The sequence below is a fragment of the Rhinatrema bivittatum genome, chromosome 7, assembly GCF_901001135.1.
Source record: "Rhinatrema bivittatum chromosome 7, aRhiBiv1.1, whole genome shotgun sequence".
Lineage (NCBI taxonomy): Eukaryota > Metazoa > Chordata > Amphibia > Gymnophiona > Rhinatrematidae > Rhinatrema > Rhinatrema bivittatum.
Genome location: NC_042621.1, coordinates 98,245,994 through 98,268,115, shown reverse-complemented (window position 1 = coordinate 98,268,115; position 22,122 = coordinate 98,245,994). Strand labels below are relative to the sequence as shown.

The following is a 22,122-nucleotide window of genomic DNA, read 5'->3' as shown; positions in this document are numbered from 1 at the left end:
GCATTGTACAGGGGCCTAACAGACAAGGCCCTTCACAAACTCCAGATAATACAAAACTCCACTGCATGACTGATAGAAGAATGCGAACTGCATAACCAAATCACACTTGTGCAATTCAAGCTACACTGGCTGCCAATACCATACAGAATGAAATTCAAAATTATGACACTGACATACAAGGCTCTAAGAAAAGATGATGTCACATAAATCAGAGGTTAACAAAACATATTCCTAATATATTTTTATTAAAAAACACGCTTTACATATACAGAAAATAATTTTTTATTGTTATTATAGCGACCGGACCCTGTATACCATATTTACATACAATATTTAATTAATTTGAGAGAAAATTCTCTCTAACATTTATAAATCTAATACCCACAATAAATCCCCACTCATACTAAACTCTGTGAGGTGTGGTGTAAATGAGAGTTTAGTATGAGTGGGGATTTATTGTGGGTATTAGATTTATAAATGTTAGAAATTTTAGAAATAATTTTCTCTCAAATGAATTAAAGATTGTATGTAAACGTGGTATACAGGGTCCGGTTGCTATAAAAATAATAATAAAAGATTATTTTCTGTATATGTAAAGCGTGTTTTTGAATAAAATATATTAGGAATATGTTTTGTTAACCTCTGATTTATGTGACATTATCTTATATATGTTCAGAGGATATACATGTATGTATTCCTAAGAAAAGATGGACATATTTAAGTGAAAGGCTCTCCTTAGAAATTTTAGACTTAGTCCTTAGTGGAACACAGGATTTGGTGTGAGAGATAATGGTGTTGAAGCCACTTGGTAATAGTGATCACAATATCACTCAAGACATGGCTGTTCAGGCAAGCCTTCCCGAACCCCATCTAATACGCATCACCAGCAACACTCGACACAGTAGCTGTATATATTGTACACTGTATATATTGTATATTTGTATATAATTAACCGCTTCTCTCTTTAATTCCTCCACCCCAGTTCAACAGCCCTTGTTAATTGTAACTGCATCTCTTCTTCACGTTTATTTATGTTCATTGTTGTATTCATCGCACCCCTGTTTTTTATGTAAACCGACATGATGTGAATTTTTTCATGAATGCCGGTATAAAAAAACCTTAAATAAATATAATCAAATTAGACTTAATAACTGGAGGGAGTGCTAAAAAGAAATCTATTACAATAGCATTTAACTTTCAAAAAAGAGACTGATAAAATGAGGAAAATGAGGAAAAAACTGAAAGGAGAAAATACAAACGTTAAAAGTTTAACTCAGACATGGATGTTATTTAAAAATACCATCTTGGAAGTCTAGATCAGATGTATTCCATGCATTACAAAAGGTGGAAAGAAGGCTAAAAGATTACTGGCATGGTTGAAAGGTGAGGTGAGAGGGGCTATAATATCTAAAAGAGCATCTTTCAAGAAATGAGAAAGGGATCTGAATGAAGAAGCATAAGCACTGGCAAGTCAGATGCAAAGCATTGATAAGGAAGGCAAAGAGAGAATTTGAAAATAAGCTTGCCATGGAAGCAAAAACTCATATAAAATTTTTTTCAGGTACATTTGAGGTAAAAAAAACCTGAGAGGGAGTCAGTTGGACCATTAAATGATCAAGGGGTAAAAAGAGCACTTAGGGATGACAAAGACAAGGCAGAGAGACTAAATTAATTCTTTGCTTCAGTATTCACTGAGGAAGCTGTACCCATGCCAGAAATGATATTCAAAGGTGATGATTCAGAGGAACTGAAACAAATTTCAGTGAATCTGGAAAATGTACTTGGGTAGATTGACAAACTAAAGAATAACAAATCAACTGGACCAGATGGTATACATCCCAGAGTGCTGAAAGAACTGAGAAATTAAATTGCGGACCTGCTATTGGAAATTTTTAAAATATCAGTAACATCATCTATGGTACCTGAAAACTGGAGGGTTGCCAATGTAATGCCAATTTTTAAAAAGGGATCAAGGGACGTGATGCAGTGAAGGGATCAGACGTGTCTCTCCCTTCCCGGGTCCCCCCCGTTCCACATCTAGCCTCATCTGCTATAATTAATGTGCTGTATCAGCTTTTTCTACCTCCAGCTCTGTTTGTGGACATGTTTGGCTAGCTCCTGTGAGGTGAGATGGCATCCCATCTGCAAAAAAATAAAGATAAGGACCGGGATAAAGGCCGACCTACTGATCAGCACGCAGATGATGATGACAAGCCCCCTGAGCCTTTGCAGACGGCGGCGCTCGCCGATATTAAAGTGGCGATGCAAGAAATTATTCGGCCTGAGCTCCTTATTATTTCCTCTAAACTCACAGAGCTTTCAGCCTCCCTTTCCACCTTTGAAACGTGTTATATGCTGCTCCACATCAGTAATTCTGACCGACAAGATGGCCACCAGGCCATGCTGCTGGATATCTCCTTCCTTAAATCCTCCCTCGCTAAGCAGTCGGAGTGGCTTGAAGATCTAGAAAACAGATCTCGCCGCTCTAACCTTCATTTTGTGGGGCTGCCCGAGTCAATTGGGGAGAGAGAGGTGGAGGGATTTCTGGAATTGCGGCTGACTAGAGCGTTGTGGCTGGTGCAAACCCTTGGCCTGCTGCATATTGAGCTTGCACATCTTCTAGGTCAGAAACGTGCAACGGACGACTGACCCCAAGTAATAATAGCTAAGGTTTTGAACTTTGCACATAAGGCTGGGATACTGGCTGCTCTGCGTTCGGGCAAAACGCTGACCTATGAAAATCAAAAGGTCCTGGTTTTCCAAGATATCTCTGCGGCCATTACGCAGCAGCACAGACCTATGGCGCCATTCTGTGCCAAATTGTATGCCTTGGGAGAAAAGGCTGTCTTGGTTTACCCCGCCCAGATTTGGGTGAACACCCCCACTGGGATACGATGGTTTATGGAGCCAAGGGCAGTTCAGGTTTACCTTTCTGAAAAGGAAGCTCTTCGCCCGCCCAGTGCTAGCGTTTCCTGATCGGGGGCCAGCAGATCTTGGGAGGAATAGCCTAGTGGTTAGAGCAGTGGACTATGAACCAGGAGACCAGCGTTTGAGTCCTGCTGTTGCTCCTTGTGACCGTGGGCAAGTCACTTTACCCTCCATTGCCTCAGGTACAAAAACTTAGATTGTAAGCTCTCTGGGGATAGAGAAATACCTACAGTACCTGAATGTAAACCGGTGTGATATCTCGATTGAGATCAAATGTCGGTATATAAATAATAAAAATAATAATAAATAAATAAATACACCTGTGAGGGTGGCCAGAATGCCTGTGGATTTAAATTGGAGGACAATTTTTCTACTCTATCCTATGGTTGGTGCACAGCACTTGGTTTCTCATTAGATGTTTAATTGTTCATTTGAGGAGTCATTGCCAAAAGAAGTTATACCTTTTCAGGTGTTAATGCTGTTTTTTTGCTTCCTGAAGAGGTTACTATCAATGGTCCTCATATTGGGACTTTGGACACCTTACACATTGCTTGCCTTAAGACCTTTACCTTATGGTAGGATTTCACTGGGCATACAGCTGAGTTTTTTGCTGTTTTCACTTTTGCTTTCCCTGGTTCATATACATCTCAGCGCTCTAAGGACTCTTTTCTTTTTTATATATATATATTTTATTTCCTTTCATGTCTTGACATGGACTGATGCTCCTTCGAATATGCTTATGTTTATTGTTCAAGTTGTTCGTGAGGGGGGTGGGGCAGAGTAGGGGGGGGACGGACCAGACTGCTCTGTAGTGATCTCTGTGAGTTCTTTTGGGCTGTGTTGGGGTTTGGCACTTGTAGCATTTATGGGGAGGGGGGGGGAGGGTTGGGAGGTTGCTCGGGTTCATCTCCTGTGACTTATTATTGGGACCAGCTGTGGCATCAGCTGTTTGTTTAGGTATGGTACCTCATCAAGTTCTGCTGTAAATCTGGAGTGGGGGCCTTGGCTGGGAGGGTCACCACATAGCGCCAATTTGCAGTATTCGTCTGATATCATTGATTCCTGGGTTAGCAATTAATGGTTAATGGTGGATTGCGATTGTTCTCTTAGAATGTGTGCGGTATTAATTCTCCCATTAAAAGAACTAAGATCCTGTCAGTATTAAAGAAACAGTTGGCCGATATAGCTTTTTTACAAGAAACGCACCTCAATGATTTGGAACATCAGAAACTGAGTAGGATCTGAGAGGGGGTGGTTCATTATGCCTCTGCCACTACCCATCAGCTGGAGTTGCCATATTGCCATATTGGTCCATAAGTGTCTCCCACTCCAGATACAAAAATAAATCAAAGACCACTGAGGCGTTATGTCATTTTGGTTGCTGAACTCTACCAGATTCCGGTTGTTCTCTACAATATATATATGCCCCTAATAATCCATGGTTAGATTTTTTCCAAAGTCTGTATGGTCAACTTGTTCCCTCTAGACAACAATAACATACTCGGGCGGATTTTAAAAGCCCTGCTCACGTAAATCCGGGCGGATTTACGCGAGCAGGGCCTTGCGCGCCTATTTTCCATAGGCCGCCGGCGCGCACAGAGCCCCGGGACACGCGTAGGTCCTGGGGTTTTTGGAAGGGGGCGTGTTGGGGGCGTGTCGAGGGGGTGGGACCCAATGATGTGGCGTTTCGGGGGCGGGACCGGGGGCGTGGTTTCGGCCTGGGGCATTTCGGGGGCGTGGCCGCGCCCTCCGGAACCGCCCCTGGGTCGAGTCTCGGCACACCAGCAGCCCGCTGGCGCGCGTGGATTTACATCTCCCTCCGGGAGGCGTACATCCTTGGATAAAGGTAGGGGGGGGTTAGATAGGGCCGGGGGGGGGGTGGGTTAGGGAGGGGAAGGTGAGGGGAGGGCGAAAGAAAGTTCCCTCCAAGGCCGCTCCGATTTCGGAGCGGCCTCAGAGGGAACGGTGACAGGCTGCGCGGCTCAGTGCGCGCCGGCTGCCCAAAATCGGCAGCCTTGCGTGCGCCAATCCAGGATTTTATAAGATACGCGCGGCTACGCGCGTATCTTATAAAATCCAGCGTACTTTCGTTTGCGCCTGGTGCGCAAACAAAAGTACGCGAACGCGCTTTTTTAAAAAATCTACCCCACTCTACCCATCACAACATGGCTTCAGAAAACACTATAGCACCAAAACATTACTAATTTCTCTAACAGATAACGTACTACGCAGATTTGATAGCGGAAAACACTACATCTTGATACTACTAGATCTGTCCACAGCATTTGACACAGCATTTGAACATACTATTAAAAAGACTGGAAGAAATTGGATTACAAAAGAAAACATTTGAATGGTTCACATCCTATCTTACAAATAGATCTTATCAGGTACAGATAAAAAACACTATATCAGACAAAATCAACCTAAAAACAGGAGTTCCCCAGGGCTCAGTACTCTCAGCAACTCTGTTTAGCATTTACATGCTCCCCTATGCCACCTACTGGCAGGGCTAGGTATCATACACTTCATATATGCTGACGACATTCAACTAATTCTACCAGTAGAAGAATCAATTGAGAAAACACTGAATTTTGCAATGTTTACATAGACATAATAAAACAACTATTAAACCAAATGGAACTAGTAATTAACATAGAGAAAACAGAATTTGTACACCTTGAACGAAAAAACATTGTAAGAATCCAAAATCCCATCAAACTTAAAAATGATAAATCAGTCGAGTTAACCGATAAGGCTAGAAATCTAGGAGTAATTATAGACACGGAACTCAGCCTTAAGCAATAAGCAACACATATCAATAAAAGTAAGAGAAGGCTATGCCAAACTAATGATCCTTAGAAGACTAAAACCCTTATTAACTCAAGAACACTTTCGTACAGTACTACAAGCACTAATATTTGCTAGCACGGATTTCTGTAACACACTTTTCCTAGGATTACCATATACCATAATCAGGCCATTGCAAATACTACAGAACTCAGCTGCCAGAATACTTACTGGAAAAGGCAGAAGAGATCATATCACCCAAACACTTGCGGATTTACACTGGCTCCCAATAGAACAAAGAGTCCAATTCAAAACACTATGCACAGTTCATAAACTAATAAACAACGAAAATGCCGACTGGCTTAACACTGCACTATGATTACATGTCCCCCAAAGAAATCTCAGATCGGCCAATAAAGCGCTGCTAACCATACCCTCAGTCAAAACAGCAAAGTTGACCCAAGTTAGAGAGAGAGCACTATCTTTGGCAGGACCATTATTATGGAACACATTACCACTTGAGCTAAGACTAATGAAAGAATTAAAAAAAAATCAAAAAAAACTTAAAAACTTGGCTCTTCAAAAAAGCATTTCACAGTAAGGTCGCTGAATAACAACATATACATACAGCTGAAAGTCACCTATTAAAGATTTAATTATTTTATTATTTTAATCATAATTAAATATTAAATTGAAAACAGTCTTCACATATATGATTATCCCAGCAATCATATAAATAGTAACTTCAACACACTTCTCATTTAAGAGTATACTATTGAACTTTGTAACTGTAAAATATTGGCACCCTCTGGATAACTTAGAAACCAAACCTATTTCGTGCCTATATGTAAACCGTTGTGATGGTACATTACTGAACGACGGTATAGAAAAGTTTTTAAATAAACAAATAATAATATCAGAGATCCTCACCTGGATAGGGCGAGCGCCCATAATAGAGATGGACACCTGGGGTGGGGTATACACTTTCTAGGGAACTCGTTGCACCTGGTAGATCCCTGGTGTATCCTACATCCTACTGCAAAGGATTACATGCACGTTTCGGGGGCCCATGCATCTCAGTCCAGAATAGATTCTATTTTAGTTAGCACTCGTATTTTTTCTAAGGTTAGTGCTGCTGGCATTGAGGAGGTGATCACACCCCTATCTGGATTGAAATTAATTGGACCCCTGCCACTACTCACTACCGTGACTGGCGGTATCCCTATTATTTGACTGAGGATCCCCATTTTCATGATTATTTGTGTAATAAGTGGGATGCATATTTACAGACCAACCAGAAGCATCTGAATAATCCAAATTTGTTTTGGTATGCTGTGAAGGCAGTACTTAGGGGGGAGATTGTATCATATCTGGTCCGCTGACAGAAAATACTGGACAAGCAATTACTGTCTCTAATTACCCAGTTACGACGTGCTAGAGGCACTCTTCAGCAAGCTAACACAAACACTAATAGGGATTATTATTTTACTATTCAAAATACCATTAACACGTTGCTACACCAACGTGCCAAGAAAAGCATATTCTACTATCAATTTAGAGTGTTCTAATTCGGTAATAAATCGGGTAGAATGATGGCAAATTTGATTAGATCCAATAGAGCTCCACGTCAGATAACAGTCCTGAATACATCTGGGAGGGAGGGGGGTAGCTCAGGATACGTCTACTATACTCTCTTCGTTTCGGGCCTATTATGCTTGGTTGTATTCAGCTAGTCACATGACCATGCCGGTTTGTGAGCAATTCTGCACACACCTCAACCTTCCCCAATTAATCCGAGAGCAGCTGGCATGGTTAAATGCTCCGATTACGGAAGACGAGGTCCGCTTGACTATAAAACAAGCTAAATGTTGTAAGATCCCAGACCCCGATGGTTATACCACCGAATTTTACAAGGGCTTGGTGGATTCTGTTTCAGCGCCACTAGAACGTACTGTTAACTCTTTAATAGACTCAGGATCCTTCCCTGCCCATATGAACACTGCACACATCACTCTGCTACCGAAACCTGGGAAGGACCCTCTGCTTCCGGAGTCCTACCGCCCGATCTCTCTACTGAATGTAGATCATAAATTCATGGCTAAAATTTTGGCGGACCAGCTGGCGGTGTTGATGCCCTCTCTAATTCAGCCAATTCAGGTGGGCTTCGTGTGGAAACGCTATGCACTTATGAACATTAGAAAGGTGTTGACGGTTATGGGAGACAGGTGGGAGAATCATATTTTACGGTCAGCTTCAACGCTGAAAAAGCATTCGATCGGGTGGAGTGGGATTATCTATTTTACATTTTACAATCCATGGGTATAATGGGAGTCTTCTATAGGGCGGTTCAGCTATTATATCACGACCCCATGGCCATCATTGTAGCTAATAATTCCCAGTCTGAACCATTCTCAGTTTACCGGGGTACTCGACAGGGCTGCCCGCTATCACCACTACTGTTTCTTTTGCAGTTAGAACCTCTTCTTCTGGTGATACAGGCGGACCAAGTGATAAAAGGGGTACGGTTCTGCATGGAAACTTTTAAATATGCCGCTTTTGCGGATGATATTTTAGTTTTTTTGACCAACCCCCGGCAGTCTTTGCATGCTCTTTTATAGCTTTTTCAGGAATTTGGGGAAATTTCAGGGCTCAAATTAAATAAAAGAAAATCAGAGGCCCTGGCCTTCCCTGAATCTCTGTGAGATGCTTGGGGGAGGGGGGGGGGAACCATTTCCGTTGGCCTGGGCGGACCCCAAGATTAGATACTTGGGGATATATATATCCCATCCCAGCTCCAAAAGCTTTATGACGTGAATGTGCTCCCCCTCCTCACTGCCTCGGTGACTCGCCTGGAGACATGGAGATACCTCCCTCTGTTGTTGATCGTTCACGTTAATTTATACAAGATGATTCTCCTTCCCAAATGGTTGTACTTATTTCAAAATTTACCCTTGGTGGTCAAACGTAGAGATCTGGGGCTCTTGGAAGGGGCACTAAGGTCCTTTCTCTGGAGAGGCAAGAAGTCACGAATCTCGCTTCATCATCTTCAAGCATGCTGGGGCCAGGGTGGGTTGAATGGTCCGGATTTGAAGCTAAACAACCTGGCTGGAAATCTCCGATTATTCCCTGATTAGTTGTTGGGAGAATCATCTTGTATCAATATTTTTGCGGAGAAAACGTTAATGGGGAAGCTAGATCCACTGTTTGTATTACAGATGGAGGGGGTTAAAATTGGCGCTATCCCCTCTATTAAATTCATTCCTTTTTCCGATTTGGAGGGCCTAGAAGCTTGCCACAAAACTGCTTTCAATCCCCGGACAATGTGCTTACTTTCTCCCCATAAGGGGCAACTTAGATTTTCTTCCGGGTTCTCACATGGCTGGGTTCCAAGCTTGGACTTCCAAGGGCATAATATATTTAGGTCATGTATTAGATGGAGAGGGCCATTTGTTACCTTTCTCCTCCCTGTCTGCACAGTAAAAACTATCATCGACACACATATTTTCCTATCTACAATTTCAACATTACATAGCCTCGCTACCTGCTCCTTCTAAGCTTCCTCAAAATTGTTTGACTTTGGAAGATTTCTTTGCCTTAGAGAGTAGAGTCCACTATTATAAAAAATTAACTAACCGAGGTGGACAGGGTGTATTTGCATTATTATTATTTTTTTAATAATTTATTGTTTATTGACACAACCATGGATAAAAATGTCAAACAATCAATTGAACAAGTTGGAACTGTATTCAGGGTGATCATTACATGCTAAATTAACATCACTTACAGAATGTTACTGTACCGAATCAATTTCTTGAAATCACATAACTAGTACGGCTAAACAACATTACATTGATCCTAGCAATGGTGTGGCATGAGACAAGTTACATTACAATAAAATGAAAGAAAATAAATTGCGTGAATTGAACAATAACAGAGCTGTGGTGTATTTGCTCATTTCTGTTGCGTCCGTCAGTCTCCAGACGGCTTCGACCTCTGTGCCTCACCTTTCTTCCTTCTCTCTCCACAAGCCTTGGGAAGATGGCTGCTGCCACGTCATCATGCCGCTCTCTGGCGTCCCCGGAACGGCTACGGCGACAGTGTTTGCCATGTTTCTCCTGAGGGCCTCCTAGGGTGCGTGCGCGCACGTCACCCACGTCTTTATCCACATCATGGCGGGTATTTAGCCTGCCTTTCGTTTGTTAACAAACTCAGTTAGCAAGGATTGGAATGCCTCCTGTCTAAGCTACTCTGCTGCTTCTTTGCTGCCGCTGGAAGTTCTCTCTGCCCTCCAGGGCCATTCACCTCTAATCTGGGTACCCGCTCCTTGGGGGCCCTATGCTTTCTTTCAGGTGCCTATCTGGGATACCGGGTACTCACTCCTCGAGGGCTTGCTCTCCCTGCCTTGGTGCCTGCAAACCTACTACTTCTGCCTGCCAGGATCTTCAACAAATACAGCTATCTATTCAGTGAGTAAACTAACCTTGTCAGCTTGTCTCACCTCCAGCTTCAGCGCTGCGAGTCTACATCCGGGACTCTCTCTTCTACCCAGGGCAGCCTACCATCATTGGAGTGTGGGATGGGTCTCCTCTGCCGAGGACCCCTGGACTACTCTACTGGGTTACCTCACTGCTGCCTCCCCTGGGCAGAACCACCAAGCTGTATAATAAACATGAATTCTCTGTGTCTGAGTGTATAGAGTCTAGCCTAGTACTGCGGTTCCTCACGGGGCTCCTCCCCGTGGGAGTGGCCATATCCGCAGTACCCAAGAATCTACTCAAATACCTCTTAATCTTCATTGCCATCTGCATTATATAGTGTGTGTTTGTTTCCTTTTATAAGCAAATGGAAGTAAACAAATATAAATATAGAAATCTCTTCCCCCCACCCCCCCCAGGTGTGTCCACTAGAGCTGATTCGGGTTGCCTGGTTGGGTCTCACCTGGAAGTAGACTAGATACAGGAGTCCAACAAGATTGGGCCTACAGTGAGAAATGGAAGGAAACCTCGGAAAAGAACTCTGGTCCCCTCCCTCGGCGTACCCAGAACAGATTAGAGGGGTTTCCTGTGATATATACCTTTTGTTGATAGCAGACATCACATACATCAGACAAGAGGATGTGTATTACCGGCCTTCCAGCTTACATAGGGGCCCCATATTTTTTCAAAACTATGGAGACTATCATTTCAGATAGCGGTTAGCTTTCCCATGAGGAATATAGTATCTAATCTACCTAATACTTGTGTCAGGGAAGGGATTTCGGCTTTATGCCACCATAGGGCTAGCTCACATTTGACAGCAGTAAATACCTGATGGACCCACCGCTGAGTATGAGTATCACCCTCCTCAATGTGGGTATATAAGAGGCAAACTTTAAGGTCTTTGGGCACCATAATGTGAGTGACCTTATAAATAAAATCAATAATAACCCCCCACAAACTGGTAACATACGGACACCCCCACCACATGTGCAGATAAGTCCCGACCTGACCGCAGCCCTTCCAACAGAAATTGTGCATGCCCTGAAACATTTTACTTAGTTTAGCTGGAGTCAGATACCAGCGGTACATAACCTTGTACCCATTCTCCTTTAAAGTGGTGGATACTGAGCTTCTGCTCACAGCACAGAAGATTTGGGACCATTCCCCATCATCCAAAGTCATCCCTAGGTCCTTCTCCCACGCCCTTTGGAATGCTGCTTTCCCCTTGACCGTCCCCTTTAAAAGGGTGAGAATCTTGGTAATGGGGTTTTTTTTTAACCCCAGCTGTCTGAGAACACCAATTTTCCAGTGGCGATTTTCCCTTGCTCAATTCTAACCCTAAATGAGCTGTGAGAAAATAATGCCGGACCTGATGGTATGCGAATAAATCGGAATCTGGTAATTGGTAAACCCGTTGCAATTCAGGAAATGAGATCATTTGATGCCCAGCCCTCAGTTGTTTCCACTTATATAGACCTTTATGCCCCCACCGAATGATAGCACCTGGTTGACATCCCGGTGAAAACAGTTTATCCTGAAGGAAGGAGGACAATTGAGAGGACCCCTGGGCGCAAGCCCGGACCAGATTGCTTGACATGTCAGACCAGACCTTTGGGGAAGGCAACATTGGTTAGGCCAGCTGCTGGACGTTTAATGCTTGCCTCTGAGCAGGCATTAAATTTCCCATGGTAGTAGGAGATGTGCTAGACAATCTCCTGCTTAGCACTCCTCCTTGCATTGCAGGGTAATAGCTAATTAGGCTACTACCCTGCAATTTGCATGTACCCGCAATAAGGCTGCCGTGGGATTTTTAGTGTGGGTTTTCTTGGCAGTAAAGCCCCTTTTACATACCAGGGCTATGTTGACGCCAAAAAACTCATGCTGAAACGCAAGTAAAAACCTGTGGTAGGCTTAGCACCCCTTATTACATCGGCTCCTATGTGCATTGTACAATCCTCTGCCCTCTCCTTACTCCAGGGTTCATCAGAGCAGTCTACAGGTAAAAATATGCGTGTTGTTCAACAACACGCATACTTTTATCCACAGACAGGTTAGGCAATTTTTAAAGCCCTAATTTCTACAGGTAAAATAAATTGTTACTACATAAATGGCTTTGAAATTTGTTCTCCTCCATGGGTAATTAGGGACATCATCCCTAGACACACACCCGTCATCCCCCAGTGGACAGCAGTATCACATTTTTTTGTAGTGAATTACATTAGAAGTCTGCACGTTACTGTCCAGAGAAACAGATCGGAAACCGCTCCAATATTGCAAGTAGCAACCAAAGAGTAGTGGATCGGTAAAAACACCAGGGATTCTTTATTATCACAATCTTTACAAACTGCCCAACTCAGGCCGGGTTTCGCTCATGTGTGAGCTGCTTCAGGGGCTATTGTAAATATAAACAGATAAAAGTAACACATAAAACATTAAAATATGCAGACATTAATATAAAAATGAATAAAATAAATACAAATGATTGACATACCAACAGACCAAACAATAAACGAGGAAAGCATAAATCAAAACATAAATATATGCCAGAAAAAATGATACACATATAAAATATGACATACAAAACAATGTGGCAAAATTTACCTATAATTAATTATAGTGTAGTCAAATAGGTGGATTCCTTATGGTGAACTGTAGAAATCACTTAGTCATATTCCTTAATATATCAGCAAATAAAAAACAAAGTGTCAACAATCGCACCAATCAATAGTATTTAAAAATATAGATATTGCAAATGCTGATTACTCACAAATGTAATACACACATAAAAAGCCGTAATTATTAAACTGTTGTTTTAAAAATGATAAAACAACTATAGCAGGATGCTCTTCATTTTTGAAAAAGGATGGCACAGAAGATCTTAAAAAGCACGATCACTGTGTGCAGGCACAAATAGCCATATGAATCCAGTAGTAGTCTAAAAGAGAACAACTTTAGAGCACACAGTGATCGTGCTTTTTAAGATGATCTATGCCATCCTTTTTCAAAAATGAAGAGCATCCTGCTATAGTTTGGTTAGTATTACCTCATGTTCATTCATCTTTACTATTTTTTTTTATTTTTATCATTTTTAAAACAACAGTTTAATAATTAGGGCTTTTTATGTGTGTATTACATTTGTGAGTAATCCGCATTTGCACATCTATATTTTTAAATACTATTGATTGGTGCAATTGTTGACACTTTGTTTTTTAATGGTCCTGCATGCAAGATCCTTCAGCAGCATTCAGTACAGGCAGGTGTGGAATAATTTCCTCTGACTTCTCTGTCTCCTCCTCCTTCATCTTTTCCATCACTGGTGCTTTCTCCTAGTTTCTCTCTTCCTCCACATTTTTGTCAAACCATTTTTCACATCTTTACTTAAGTCTATATAATCTGATTTTATAGAAAAAACAGTGTTAAATTTTAAAAAGTACAGTATTTTAACTTGCATTTTGATTTAAATCAAAAGTTGGTCCAGAATGAAAAACTTGGAAACAACTTCTGCAATACAATTTTATTTTCTCTTCTCAGGAGCCATCACATAATACTACAGAATTCAATGAATGCCAACTCTATAGTTGGAGAAAACTCAAAAGTACTCCACGCAGGCAAGAAAAGAAAGGACACAATGGAAATCACACCAAAATGATTTCAGTTACCAAAGGAACAAAAAGAAGTAGCAATCCAAAATCTGAGAGATGGAATGAGTCCACAGAGATGGATATTAGTTCCAAATGTTCTAAATTCTTACTAAGCCCTCCAAGGAAGAGAGCAGCAAAGACAGAGCAAACCAGGATATCAGAATACAAAGAAACAACAATCACTCCAATGCATAAATTAATGTCATTGGTGAAGGAATGGGACATGTTGAACTCTAAAGCATTTACAATCCAGCAAGTGCCCACAACCAGCTCTGATCTTCAGGGTAACTATTCCTACAAAGCATTCAGTGACAAGGACAAACTGAGTGAAACCAACATTTCTTTCTGGAAAACAGGAAATGCAACACAGGAAAATAAGCACAAAGCCCAAGCTTCAGTCAGTGCCCAGGAACATTTTTTAAAATGGTATTATCCAGGTATTAAGCAAAGTCATACTGTTAAAACCAGCTACTGCTTTGGAGAGGAAGAATATCCAATAAAGGAAATGGCAGCACTGAAAAACTGGTGTGACCAAGAACAAAAAGAGATAAGCAAACATTTGTTCTGTGCTTTCACCAATAATCTGCTGATAAATGGTAAGAACAGTTAGATAAGTACAATATTGGTGCCACATGTAATCACACAATATAGAATAGATAGGATCCAAGAGTAACAGACAGCTCAAGGAAAAGTAGCTGATTGCATCATGAAATTAATAATCAGAATGCAGATGAAGTACAGTAGCACCATAAGGAGGCCAATTTTCAAAAAAGCATTTTACCCATGTAAATCTGTTGTCTGGAAACTGCCTGCTCTCAATGCAGCTATAAGTTTGGATGCTATACTACAAGACACATACTTCTAGCTACTGTAAGAGGAGACATTCCTGAGAAGTGTTTTTAAATTGGGGGAGTCAAAATGTATGTGTAAATTGCACTTTCAAATCTTTAAAGAACTTTTCTACCTACAGAAAAAGCTGGTACCTATGCCAAGTTTCAAAGTGAAAGTACATGCATATTTTTGCTCTGGAAATTGGCACAAAGGTTATGGGTAAAATGTACATGCAGTCTTTGACTGAATATGGACAGTTTGAAAATTGTCCCCAATATGCTTAGGGGAAACCCTTGGATACACTGATGTGAGTCAGTATATTTATCTTTTTTTCTTGGCAGCATCCTCCTAATTCTGAGGCTTCCAGCCCATTTGGAACCTACCCTAACCCCAATGACCAGCAATATCAGACCTATTAGTAAAAATGTGTAAGCTATCATTAAAATCACCCATTGTACCTGAAGACGGGAGGATAGCTAATTTATTTATTTATTTTTAATTTTTATATACCGATGTTCCTGTATAATATACATATCACACTGGTTTACAAGGAACTAAAACTGTCGCCTCTGGGGCTAATGTAACCCCAATATTTAAAAAGGGCTCCAGGGACGATTCGGGAAACTACAGACCAGTTAGCCTGACTTCAGTGCCCGGAAAAATAATGGAAAGTGTTCTAAATATCAAAATCACAGAACATATAGAAAGGCATGGTTTAATGGAACAAAGTCAGCATGGCTTTACCCAAGGCAAGTCTTGCCTCTCAAATCTGCTTCACGTTTTTGAAGGCGTTAATAAACATGTGGATAAAGGTGAACTGGTAGATGTAGTGTACTTGGATTTTCAGAAGGCGTTTGACAAAGTTCCTCATGAGAGGCTTCTAGAAAAAGTAAAAAGTCATGGGATAGGTGGTGATGTCCTTTCTTGGATTACAAACTGGCTAAAAGACAGGAAATAGAGAGTAGGATTAAATGGACAATTTTCTCAGTGGAAGGGAGTGGGCAGTGGAGTGCCTCAGGGATCTGTATGGGGACCCTTACTTTTCAATATATTTATAAATGATCTGGAAAGAAATATGACGAATGAGGTAATCAAATTTGCAGATGATACAAAATTGTTCAGAGTAGTTAAATCACAAGCAGAAGATCTTGTGAGATGGGAAAACTGGGCATTGAAATGGCAGATGAAATTTAATATGGATACGTGCAAGGTGATAAATACATATAGGGAAAAATAACCCATGCTATAGTTACACAATTTTAGGTTCCATATTAGATGCTACCACACAAGAAAGAGATCTAGGTGTCATAGTGGATAACACATTGAAATCGTCGGTTCAGTGTGCTGCGGCAGTCAAAAAAGCAAACAGAATGTTGGGAATTATTAGAAAGGGAATGGTGAATAAAACGGAAAATGTCATAATGCCTCTGTATCGCTCCATGATGAGACCGCACCTTGAATACTGTGTACAATTCTGGTCGCCGCATCTCAAAAAACATATCGTTGTGATGGAGAAGTTACAGAGAAGGGTAACCAAAATGATAAAGGGATTGGAACAGCTCCCCTATGAAGAAAGGCTGAAGAGGCTAGGGCTGTTCAGCTTGGAGAAGAGACGGCTGTATTGCGTCCGTCGGTCGCAGACAGCTGTGACCACTCTGCCTTACCTCTTTTTCTCCCCTTTCCCTCTCTTTGGGCAAGATGGCTGTCTCCGGTGCCAAGTGCCATGGGCCTTGGTGTTCTCAGACCAGCATGGGCGTCCCCATCCACCATGCTCACTCTCGTGGTCTCCTAGGGCACGAGCGCGCACAGCTCTGACGCTCAAGTACACGTCATGGCGGGAACCTCGGGGGCGGCCCCACCGCATGACATCAGTACCTCTGGGTATAACTAGCCTCCGCTTCCGCTACCAAACTGAGTTAGCAAAGACTTCGCCTGCTATAAGCTGCTAGCTTAGACGCCTCATTCGCTAAAGGGCATCGCTCCAGCAGAAGCTCTAGACACCCGCTCCTCGTGGGTCTTTCGCTTCCTACTTCCCTTCGGGGTCCTCACTAACCTACACTAACCTACACAACCACTCCTCGGGAGTCTTTTCTCTTATTCTTATTCTTTCCAGGATATTGGACCATTGGTTACTCGCTCCTCGAGGGCCTATCTACTTCATATCCTGCACCACGGACCTTTGGTCCCACCATTCTACCATCAGGAAGACGCCTCTGTGAGTACCTCTACGAGCCGGCGCTCCAACTCCACCCACCAGCTGCAGCGTCGCCTGCACTGCGGGCTCCTGCCTATCATGAACATCTGGGTGAGACAATGCTTCTGAGCCTGTTGAGCGTATTGGCACCTCATGAATCAGTGCCTTACCTTCCTGCATTACCATCTATTACAGCAGTACAATAAATACTCTATCCATTCTGTGTCTGCTAACTGTGTCAGCCTATCGCAACAGGTTCCGCACGGGACTCCTCCCCGTGGCCGTGGTCATCTCCACTGCGACCAAGGTTCCACAATGCCTCAAACACAATAGATTGCTAACTCCATGGACTCGGCTCAGCTCGCAGCCATGCAGGCCATTCCTGGCCTAGCCCAGCGGATTACAGAACAACAAAAGTCTTTGGAGAATGTTGCTCCTGCCTTCAATCAGTTACACACTCAACTGAACTCCTCAGCTCCTCCTGTGAAGGAGTTGCTGTCACCAGTGGTAACCCTTAAGACCAGTGTGCCTTTATCTACACCTACCCGCTTCACGGTGAAGCCAAGATGTGCAGGGGGTTCATCAATCAATGCAGCATGCATTTTGCCTTACAAGCTATCCTCTTTCCCACTGAGGCTTCAAAGACCACCTACATCCTGTCGTTCCTTGAAGGACGAGCCCTGGCCTGGGCTTCACCGCTATGGGAATGTGAAGATCCTATCCTGAATAACCTATCAGGATTTCTACAACCTTTTAAGTCTGTGTTTGATGACCCAGCTCGCCAGACCATCACTGGATCTGCCTTGCTCAACCTTCAGCAAGGTAACAAGCCACTTACAGACTTTGCTATTGAATTTAAGACTCTAGCATCCGAACTGCATTGGGACGCTGGATGCTTACATGCCAAATTCATGGAGGGTCTCAACTCTCACATAAAGGACGAACTAGTGGCTCACGATCTGCCTGAATCCTTTGAGTCCCTGATGGAACTAGCAGGGACTCACTGCCGTATCCGTGATCATACTCTAGGCTAAGAGTCCACGAAAGTCTACAGTGGGGGCTAACCATCCAAAACCTGTGCCTATTGATTCCAGCTTACTGTCTGCACCCCTAGAGGAGGAAGAGCCTATGCAACTAGGCCGAAGCCATTTGACCTCTAAGGAAAGACGTTACTGCAAATGCATGGACCTGTGCATGTACTGTGGCCAATCGGGTCACGCAGTCCAAACCTGTCCCATTTGTCCTGGAAACTGACAGGCCTGGGATCTGCAGGAGGACTTCTCCTGGGCCTTACCTCTCCTACTCCTCCATTATCCTAATCTGTATCTCTGCTTTGCGGAGGACTCGAGTTTCAGACTCTCACTCTCATTGACTCCGGTGCTGGAGGTAATTTTATTCTGAAGCGCTTGATTGAACATCTGAGGATTCCTACCACACCAATAGAGAAGCCTCTGCTATTGTCATCCATCCATGGAGAACCACTTCCTGGAGAAGTTTCATTGATCACCCAGGCCATTGGCCTGCGCACTGGAGCCCTACACTCAGAATCTATTTCCTATCTAGTGTTGGAAAAAGCCATGCATCCGGTGGTGTTGGGTCTGCCGTGGTTTCAAGACCATATGCCACAATTTAATTGGGCTACCTTGGAACTGTCCCGGTGGGGACCAGACTGTCATGGTTGGTATCTTGCTGAAGTTTCACCGCTCATCTGCATGCCTACCACTCCATCATTACCTGGCTTACCTCCACAATAAGCCTCCTTTCAGGATGTTTTCTCTAAGCAAGCAGCTGATGTGCTTCCTTCACACAGAGTTCGATTGTGCCATAAATCTGAAGCCAAACTCTGAACCTCCCAAAGGAAGAGTCTACCCTCTTTCTGTAGCTCAGACCAAAGCTATGTCCACCTACATACAGGAAAATCTACAAGAGGGATTTATCAGACCTTCCAAATCCCCAGCTGGTGCAGGCTTCTTTTTTGTAGAAAAAAAGGATGGCACCTTATGCCCCTGCATCGACTACAGGGGTCTGAACGAGATTGCCATCAAGGACAGGTACCCCCTGCCCTTAATATCTGATCTGTTCGATAGACTCCAAGGGGCCAAAATATTCTCCAAATTGGACCTAAAAGGAGCTTACAACTTGGTGCGTATTCGAGAAGGAGACGAATGGAAGACTACTTTTAACACCCCTGCTGGACACTTGAATACCTCATCATGCCCTTCAGTTTAAGTAACGCACCTGCAGTCTTTCAAAACATGATGAACGACATCTTATTGGACTTACTGTATCAATGCGTAGTAGTATATCTTGATGATATACTGATCTTTTCTCAGGATCTGCCAAGTCACCAGGAGGATGTTAAGAAAGTCCTAAGATGTCTGCGTGAGTACCACCTTTACGTTAAGCTTGAGAAGTGTGAATTTCACAAAGAAGCTGTACTCTTCCTGGGATATATCGTTTCGAAGAACGGTTTTCAAATGGACCCCAAGAAACGAGAGTATCTGGGACTGGCCTCAACCCACAGGCCTGAAGGCATTACGTCGCTTCTTAGGATTTACCAATTAGTACCGATCCTTCATTAAAAACTACTCATCATTGACAGTCCCTCTGATTGCTATGACCAAGAAGGGAGCCAACCCTGCCAATTTGTCTCCTGAAGCCATCTCAGCCTTCATGACGCTTAAAGAGGCTTTTCAAAAGAAGCCGTGTTTCCGCCACCCTGACCCACACCGTCCTTTCATCTTGGAGGTTGAAGCATCTGACGTTGGTGTGGGGGCAGTTCTAAGTCAGTACAGCGAATCCAATGTGCTCCATCCTTGCTCCTTCTTTTCTAGGCGATTCTCGCCTGCTGAGAGAAACTTTGGGATAGGAGACAAGGAAATCCTCATGATCAAACTGGCTTTTGAAGAGTGGCGTCCCTGGCTAGAAGGCCACAACACCAAATAGTAGTCTACACTGATCACAAGAATCTAGAGTACCTTCAACATGCTCAATGACTCAACCACCATCAGGCAAGATGGTCCTTGTTTTTCAACAGGTTTGATTTCCTTCTGAAATACCGTCCAGGAGAAAAGAACACTCGGGCTGATGCCTTATCGCGCTCCTTCTCACCTCAGGACGTGCCAGATGAACCCCGTCATATTATCGATCCCATATCATCTTGGATTATAGTATCTATATATGGATATTGTTCTGAGCTGTCCAGGCCTAGAAGATCAGGCTGCAAGCTTATCTTACTGAGAAGAAAAACTCCAGGTCAATGAATGGCATAGACCAGAAAGATTCATTGAATGCTGTGCTCAAACATGGTAACATAGTAATCAATGGCAGAGAAAGAACAAATTGGCCCAGCCAGTCTACCCAGTTGTAATTCTTCTACTTTTATGTAGAAGAGTATATAAATTCCTATTCTCAATCCAATATCAGTTGACCACTCTCATGTCTTTTACCTGAACTTTCAACTTCTTTCCTGTCACTGCCTTCCATATCAGTCCCAGGCATTCCCAGAATCCACCAAATTAAAAGCCATGCTGAAGGGGTCCTCAGCCTCTCTGGATCCTCAATCAGATCATAGACCCAGTAGCCAAAACAAGTTTTGCTCCCTCAGCTTAAGCAGAGAGTATGGCTCTGGATACTGGAGCACAGAATCAGAGGGCCAGGTTTGACTAGAAGCTCTGAAGCATCTATGTGCCTCTTCAGCATATAGCTATAAGAACATAGAGGTGCAAGGGACCCTTGTATCATCCAAAGCAGCTATACCTGAAGATGAGCTCAGCCTCCAATGCTAATGTGTCTCAGTTCCAATCGCAAGGTCTAGTTAATGGCCTTTGGTGCGCTCCTTAAAGAGCATTGGAAGATGGTGGTTCTCTTACTTGGCAGACCCTGTTACTTTCATAAGTATTCTTCAAGGCAGATTTGGACAGAATTATTTGCCCCTTTGAATCTCATCATCAGTGCTGAGCATATTGACACCATAGGCTCAGGACTTGGAGCCTGTTTTGGTGCCATCTACTCTTAAGTCAAAGCTGAGAAGGTTTGGAGCAGGAAATCTCTTTGGCCTCAAAGTCTAAGAAGATGAACTTTAGCTTCATGGGTCATTAGCTTCAGGATTGGAATTCTTCCAAAATTCTGTTCAGTACATACTCTGTAAGATTCTGAAGAATCGTTTAGCTCTGCTTACATGTCAAAAGAGTTATATTCAGGGGGGGTTACATGATGTTGTGCTGAGAAGCAGACATGCTTGAGCTCAGCTCCTTCAACTTGGCTTAATTTTGTTAATATTCTGAACTCCTGCAGCATTTTTCTTGCTGAAATTTGATTAAGAATGTCTACAAAATCAATACCAGCTATGTGGGCTGAGAAATCTACTAAGAATCAGAAGTCTGCTGCAAAGTCAGGATCAGGAAAGGAGACACCACCTGAGGACTTGGATATGGAGAATGAGTGGCCTGCTCTGCTGATGGCACAGGGCCAAACTGATATGTTGCAAAAAATGTTTGAGAGCGTCTCGAAGCAACTTTCAGACATTAATTCTAAGCTACCAGTGGTAGTGGAAAAGGTGGCCTCTCTGGTGTCATCGGTTCAGGAAAACACGGCCGGCATGAATGAAGTAGAAGGCAGAATGGAGGAAGTAGAGATGGCGCAAGCCCAAATACGTGTGTGGGTGGAGGCATTGGATAAAAAATATGCAATGTTGGCCAAGAAGCTGGACGACATTGAAAATAGGGGATGTCGCATGAATATCTGAATTGTGGGTCTGCCCGAGGTGCTGGAGGGGAAAGACCTTGTGAAGTTTTTTTCAAAATGGATCCCGGAGGCCCTTGAACTGGAAACGAAGCAGGGCCTGGGAACAATTGAGAGAGTGCATTGGCCTTGGCACCTCCTTCCGCTTTTGGGGATAAGACCTAGAGTGATTATTATACAGTTTCATCATTTTTTGGATAAAGCTAGAATTGTGTTAACGGCCAGACAGGAGAAAGAGCTTATGTATGATGGATGCCGCTTCTACATATTCCAGGATTTCTTGCAGCAAATTCAAATAAAGAGAACCGAGTTTCAGGAGATAAAGAGAGCATTGCAATCGAAAGGCCTGCAGTACGTACTCTTGTATCCAGCGCGCTGATGTTTGACTCCAAACTGGTGATCTGTGGAAGCCGCAAAAAAATTTCTCAGCAATCGCAACAAGGCAGGGTCACAGAAGGACTGAGCTGGGTGGTAAACGATGATGCGACAGATGCGGTTTGAGTGGGAGACATATTGG

At 43.0% G+C, this 22,122-nt stretch overlaps 1 protein-coding gene across 1 annotated transcript in view; it reads left to right on the top strand.

Moving 5' to 3' along the window:
• The window catches only part of KCTD19 (potassium channel tetramerization domain containing 19), a 487,519-nt gene that overhangs the window by 382,995 nt on the left and 82,402 nt on the right, over window positions 1-22,122 (top strand). Inside the window, exon 12 of the mRNA XM_029608784.1 lies at window positions 13,728-14,433. Within this exon, the coding sequence (XP_029464644.1) occupies window positions 13,728-14,433 (706 nt within the window). The remainder of the gene's footprint in view (window positions 1-13,727; window positions 14,434-22,122) is intronic.